This window comes from Corvus brachyrhynchos, unplaced genomic scaffold (assembly GCF_000691975.1).
Source record: "Corvus brachyrhynchos isolate BGI_N302 unplaced genomic scaffold, ASM69197v1 scaffold61, whole genome shotgun sequence".
NCBI classification, from domain to species: domain Eukaryota; kingdom Metazoa; phylum Chordata; class Aves; order Passeriformes; family Corvidae; genus Corvus; species Corvus brachyrhynchos.
The window spans coordinates 8,369,764-8,376,422 of record NW_008236478.1 but is presented as its reverse complement, the minus strand read 5'-3'; the positions used below and the strand labels follow the sequence as shown (position 1 = coordinate 8,376,422).

Sequence of the window (6,659 nt, the reverse complement as noted above, 5' to 3'; positions counted from 1 at the left end):
GCGCGGATGAGAGATGGCAACAGCACTTCAGGTTCTCTGTGCTCCATTGCCCCTCCAGTATGGCTGGGGACAGGAAAAAAATGAGTGGCCAAATGGCTGAGGCGTTGCTGCCATGGTCCCAAGCTTGGCTTCGTGTGGCTGCTGCCCCAGAATCACTGGCTGCAGAGCCCCCTGCCCTGCCAGGACCCCTCCAAACTGCCAAGGCAGGAAGGGTGAACAGCAAGAATGTGGCTGTGATGCACAGGGGAAGGGCAGTTTTTGGGTGCTACAGCACATCATTTTACAAATATCATTGTGCTGTCAAGCATGCCAGGGGCACCTTGGACCCAAAAGATTGCTACAGGTACTTTTCTGAAAGTCCTCACAGCTCATTTGGGTGTAGGACAAGAGCAGCTTGAGCTAAGGAGCTTAAGAAAAGCAGAGAGCAGAGATGTCTTCTTGTGGCTTCTCTCCACTCCCAACAGGGGTGACATCTGTTTAATTTCATGTGCTTAACTATTACTTTAATTGTGCTTTAACAAGAGATCTAATAATGTCCAGGGAACAGATAGACAAGTTTGGACATGTTTTCCTACTTTCAGCTCCACTATTAATTGTTTCAGAGCTCTGTTTTAGCTTTCTAGCAGTAGCTACATGTGGTTGGAGACATTGTCCTTTGCCTGTTGCAGCTTTGGCAGAAGGAAACCTGCTGTGGATACATCTTGGCACTTCAAGAGGTACCTTTTGGGTTTGGCTGCTCTCCCTGAAGGAGCAGAGTGGTTAATGTGTCTCTACTCAGGCATGTGGCTGATGCGAGAATGCTGCTGCCCCAGAGATCTGACACGGATCCCTGACTGGAGGGAGGAGCACGGATCATCTACTGGGCCATGGTGCTCTCGGAGCAGCCACGTCATATGGCTTTTTAGAAACAGGTTTGTCCCACCAAGGGATGTTCATCAGCAAGCAGAGAGCCTGGATGCAGCTGATTAAAAGCAGCGGCTTTAGTCCAGGATTTGGGCTCCTTTCTCTCCCAAACTAGGCTGCAGCACACTCAAGCTGGTCTTCTTTGGAGTGGGAGAAGCCTCATGACAGACCCAAGATAGCATCATGAAACTCTGACTGGCCATGAAGATAAACAGCACCCATTGGTGTAGGAAGGGTCACCCAGTGTCATCCTCCTGAGGCCCACAAGAGGATGAGTGTCACTGGGAACACAGCACAATTACCTTTTGTCACTTGCCCTGGGACTCTGCAGCCCCACAAACCTCTTGAGGAAGGCTACCATTGAATGCCCAAGAGTTTCAGAGCTCATGCCATCCCTTACACTCTTCCTCCTTCTCCTGGCCCCTTTGCTCACCCTCACCCTGATGATTGGTCAGTCACAAAGCCCACACCTTTCCCTTCCAAGGCAAGCTTGAGATCCACACAGCAGCCCAACCCAGAGACACACAGAGATCAGCCAGAAGCACAACCCACAGCTGTTTTTTGAAAATCACTGCATTTATTTTTCAACCTTCCTCTGTCGTTTGCAGTGCTGCTATTCAGAAGCCTGAGTTAATGTCTTGACAGCTCTGTGACAATAAAGAGAGAAGCTACTGGAGAGGGTTCAGTGGAGGGCCAAAAAGATGATGAGGGATTTGGAGCATGTCTTATGAGGAGAGACTGTGGCAGCCAGGCCTGTTCAGTCTGGAGAAAAGAAGACTGAGAGGGATCTCATCAATGCACATAAATGTCTCAGAGGCAGGTGCCAAGAACACAGTGCCAGCCTCTTTTCAGCGGTGCCCAGCGATAGGACAAGGAGCAATGGCCATAAACTAAACCACGAGAAGTTCCACCTCAACATGAGGAAGAAATTCTTTACATTGAGGGTGGCAAAGCACTGCAACAGGCTGCCCAGGCAGGTTGTGGAGCCTCCCTCTCTGGAGATACTCAAAATTCACCTGGATACATTCCTGTGTAACCTGCTCTAGTGACCCTGCCTTGGCAGGGGGTCTGGAATAGATGACCTCCAGAGGTCCTTCCAACCCTAACAGTTCCGTGATTTCTGTGTCTTCCCCACATCAAAAGGGGCACAGAGACAATTGTCCTGTAAAGCTGCAGTTTCATGGTTCTAGGTGGGGACCAGAGATGTAGGACAAGGGTGACAGCTACCTCTTGTGCTCAGAGGAATGAAAAAATTAGAGCTTAAAACAATTAGCTACTTCTTCCTGGGTTGTGGCAATCACAGAGTGAATAGAACCTGAACCTGAGAGCAAGGAAGGCACAGTCCAAGCATTGGCCTCTGGACTTTGGGATGGTCACTCTCACGGTACAGACAGAACAGGTCCCTTCACACCTGCCAAGATATGATCTAGCTCTTGGGAAGAGGCTACTGTGGTGATTAAAGGCAGGAATGTGGTTTGGTTGCTGGTACCATGGCAGGATACCTGCTTTTGGAGGTAGAACTGTGCTCTGAGCCCCAAGGGAGAGAGCCTCATGCCTCATGGGGCCAAACCAATGAGGCCCAGACAGGCTGGGCAGATCCTCATGTGCAGGGCCAAAGGAAGGCACAGGAAGTGCAGGCATCCCTCAGGGCAAGAGGGACATGGGAAGGCTGGGACGTGGCCAGCAGCAGATGGGGGTGGCTCAGGACAAGCCGAAGTGCTGCAAGCTGGACATGGAGAGTCAGATCCTGCTTCTACAGTGGAAGAAGGCTGCAGAGAAGGTGTTGGGTGGGGGAGCAGATCTGGGCTGGACTGTCCTGGGCTGGACTGTGCCTCTGACCCTGCTCAGGGGACATGGGATTGGTGGTGGCAGGAGGCCAGAGGGGTGCGATGGCTCCTGAGGTAGTCTCCATTCACAGTCCTTTGTTAAAATAGACATATGGTACTTTGTCCCCGTGCTTGGCCACAATGCTGTCACGCAGCTCCAGCTCAAGGTCAGCCAGTGCAAGAGAGCTGTGGGGAGAGGGGATACACACTGAGAGCCATGATTCTCCTCCCCAACCACCAGTCAAGCCACCCTCCCTCCCTATTGCCATTTGAGGTCATCTGCAGTCCCTGGGATCTTGCAGGCTCATGGCAAGACCCACAACCCTTCCCTCCCAGGGCTGGAAGGCAGAGAGCTGCCCATGGAGCTGGCTGTCCTGATACTCCCAGCACAGAGCTCACAGAGCAGGGGAGGCACATGCTCTCCTGCTGCCCTGGGCACCAGCATGTACAGGCAGGCGCTGCCTCAGGTTGAAGGGTGGGTGCCCATCATGCTTCTCCTGGGATGGGCTGAGAAGAACTAGGGGAGGAGGAAGGCTCCTGAGATCCCATGAAGGAGGAAGAAGCAGTGGAACAGGTACCATTGCTGTGGGAAGAGGGCACAGGCTGCTGGCACCATGAAGAGGAGGCTGTGGGACAGAGAAGAGCAGAGCATTAGTCTTGGGATCACAGCCTGTTTGCCCTCCAGCCACAGGGGTTTCAGCCCAAGAGGTGCTGCTCACACCCCATGACTCCCAATAACTGAGGAAAGCCCAAGCTGAAATGTAAGCAGCTTTGCAACCCCTTCTGGGAAAGAGGTATTTTTTCAAGCATCTCTTTGGAGCCATACTCCAGGCACTCACAGGCAATTGAGCAGTGAGATACTTACAAGCCCCCACAGAGCAGCACCTGCAGAGGCCCATGGAGAACCCGGATCCGCTGCAAGAGAAGAGCCAGGAATGAGTCCCTGGCCTCACCAGAAGACCCAGTCACAGCGTGAGAAGACTTCTCCCCTCAATAACGCTGAATGCCCAACACCTCTGGTGTGCACCAAACCCTGCCACCCTCCCATAGCCTCTCCATGTCCCTTCAGTGACTCAAGTAGGGAGCAAAGCAAGCCGGGCTCTGCAACTCCCCATTTGATCCCCAGCATACCAGCAGCTGGGAACCCACTGGCAGGAGAAACATGTACTCACCTGCATGAAGGCGAATTTCTCCAGTCGCTCCATGACAATGGGCAAAATAACTAGGTACAGAGAGCAAAGGTCAGCCCAGATCCCAGAACAGCTATCCTCTAGCCAGCCTGCAGGGCTGTCCCAGCAGGACCATCCATGTAGAGGCCATGGCAGCAGCTAGTTGTGCTGGGGGCCACTGGGTGTTTGCTGACAGCAGGGACCTGACACAAGACCCCCAAACATCCATCATCCAGGCAGCATAGTCTGTGCTCCTCATGCTCCCATCTCTCCTGCTGGGTTTGCAGCATTTCAAGGGTCTCAGGAGCAGAGGGGATGCCAGGCTGCAGGATGAGGAGCTGGGGCCAGAGAGCACGAGATGCATCCTTGAGGGGCCAAACTGCCATAGGAGCACCCCCTGTGTCCCGGGTTGTGGTTTGGCACAAAGGGGCTGGGGGCGTGGGGGCCTCTGATGGGAATGGCAGGATGAGGAGAGCAAATGCCATCTGGGATGCAGGGACACCCTCACTCTTCATCATGAGGGAAACTGAAGCAGGGGAGTTCAGTTGTGCACCCTCCTGCCCCGCACTCACTCATGCCCGGTGCTGCCATGGTGATCCTGGAGAGCACAACCTGTGCGATGCCCTTCACTGCCGCCCTCTGCAAGCAAAAGCAGTAGGTGAGCCCCAGCAGAGACATGCCCCAACCCACATCCCCATCCCCAGACTCACCCTGGAGCGGCCAAGCTCATTGTTGTTCTCATCTGTCACTGTGATCCCGTTGATGATCTCCCTGAAGGGGACAGGCAGCCGTGAGCGGAGGACAGGGTGGCCGGGAAAGCGTGAGGACACAGCAACGGGGTGATGGGGTGCCAGGGGAGTCCTTTGTGCTGTGCTGGCGCAGCATCCCCGGATGGCCCCATGGCACGGGGCTCCACCACCCCGGGGCACTACGGTCCCCAGCCCAGCCGATGCTGCCATCTTCAGGGGCAAGCTGCCCGCAGGATCTGGCCGTGCTAGGGACAGACACTGCTTGGGACACGCAGCTGAGCCAGGGGACATTCCCTCACAGAGCACCCGAGCTCCTTGTGCTGTGACTTGTGGGGGATCCCGAGCAGCAGACACAGGTCACCACAAGGACCCAACCTGGGGTGTCCCAGCACCAGGATATCGTGGACTGGGGTTCTCCCATGACATGCAGGAGATCTTTGGGTCTGAGGGATCTTCCAGCACAGATCCCAGAACGGCTATCCTCAGCCAAAAATCCCCTCCTGCTCCAGGTAGAGGCTGAGCCATCCCACCCAGCATCCTCCACCACAGGCACAGCATTGCAAATGCACAGACCCCAGTTCACCTCCCTCCAGCTCCCAGGATGGGAATCCAAGGCAGGGAGCCCAGGCAGCCCAGGAGCCCGGCTGCCACCAGCTTGCGTTTGGAGGGACCTGGGTCCCTCAAGCGCCCAGGACACGTGTGACACTTACTGTTGCCGCATCATGGGGATATTGACACAGTTGGCAGCAGCCACAGCTGCAAAGGGGACCCAGCGGGCCAGCAAGGGGGGAGCTCGCTGCAGGAAACAGGCTGGCATCAGCATGAGAGAGCAGGATGTGCCCAGCTGCCTCACCTGGCCCTGGCCTGACATACCTTGGTGTAGAGGTTGAGTCCCACTGCAGTGGCCAGGGCTGCACTGGTGGCTGTGACATAAGCCACCCCGATTTGCCTGGACAGCGATTTCAAAGAAGGGAGAGAACAGAAACACCAACTCTGACTCAGCCCTGTTCCTTCTGTACCCAAAACATGGCATAAGGAGTCTTTACAGGGCATCCAGGGGTGCATCAAATAGACACACTCCATCCTGTGGGGCCCGCTCACCTCAGAGAGATGGGGGAGGCAGCGTTGCGGTTGGTGTAGTTGACAAAGGCATTAAATGACTGGTTCACCCACTGCCAGAAAACCACGGCAGGCACTGTCCTGCGGAGGGAAGGGACCGGGAGAGCACCCGAGGGCTGTCAGGGATGCCCTGTGCCCATTGCCAGGCTTGGCAGGGAGACAGCCAAGATGCCTGCAATCCACTCATCATGGTGTCTCCAAAGGAAAGCTGAGGAACTGTGGCAAAGTCACAAACCAGTGGGAGAGCTGGGAAGTGATCCCAGCAGTTCTGGTTGCCCTGGGGAGCATAGGAAGGGGGGCGCCCAGTCCTGCAAGGCACTTGGGCAGGGGTGGGAGACACAGCTCTCAGCAGGGTGGCAACCATCCTCTGCTGGACTGAGATAAGCCTTTGTCAAAGAAAGCAGCAAGGAGGGAACACATGGAGACAGAAACGGCTCTGGGGGATGAGGGTGCCTGGGTTTCTACTGGTGTCTCAGGGACACTGATGTGGGGCAGGAAGGGACACAGGGAGATGTGGGTCTGAGCAAGCTCTGGGATGCAGGAGGGTGGAGAAGGGAAATGCAGGGAGGTGTCAGCAGGGGCTGGGGATGCTGAAGCAGCCTGGCCTGGCGGCACATTTGATCCTCGGTTCCAAAGACTGCTATGGGCCACAGACCAAGAGCACGAGCCAAGTAGGATTTGGTTGTATTAATCATTACAGGGGCTCTGGGAAGAGCTCAGGGTGAGGTGAGACCATCCCCAACCATGCCAGGGACCAGGGGAATCTGTGATGCTTCTACTACAAGCTGGGTGCTGGGGACAGAGCCCAGAGACATGGGGCTTGACCACAGGACACAGCCAAGCACAGCAGCCATGGGCATGCCTTGGCCAGCACCCAGCCCCACAGGAGGCCG

At 55.5% G+C, this 6,659-nt stretch overlaps 1 protein-coding gene across 5 annotated transcripts in view; it reads right to left on the bottom strand.

Annotated features, from left to right (window-relative positions):
• Positions 1–2,187: 2,187 nt before the first annotated feature.
• The window catches only part of SFXN2 (sideroflexin 2), an 8,245-nt gene continuing 3,773 nt past the window's right edge, over positions 2,188–6,659 (bottom strand). For 3 of the 5 annotated variants that reach the window (XM_017726162.1, XM_017726160.1, XM_008643854.2), the window contains exons 4-12: positions 5,749–5,847; positions 5,521–5,596; positions 5,358–5,443; positions 4,609–4,669; positions 4,471–4,537; positions 3,902–3,951; positions 3,595–3,644; positions 3,308–3,355; positions 2,722–2,915 (exon numbers count right to left, since the gene is read on the bottom strand). In XM_017726162.1, coding sequence (XP_017581651.1) covers positions 2,816–2,915; positions 3,308–3,355; positions 3,595–3,644; positions 3,902–3,951; positions 4,471–4,537; positions 4,609–4,669; positions 5,358–5,443; positions 5,521–5,596; positions 5,749–5,847 — 637 coding nt within the window. In that variant the 3' untranslated portion in view covers positions 2,722–2,815. Of the gene's footprint in view, positions 2,916–3,307; positions 3,356–3,594; positions 3,645–3,901; positions 3,952–4,470; positions 4,538–4,608; positions 4,670–5,357; positions 5,444–5,520; positions 5,597–5,748; positions 5,848–6,659 lie in introns of all 5 variants that reach the window. The other 2 variants (XM_017726161.1, XM_017726163.1) reach the window with 2 other exon arrangements.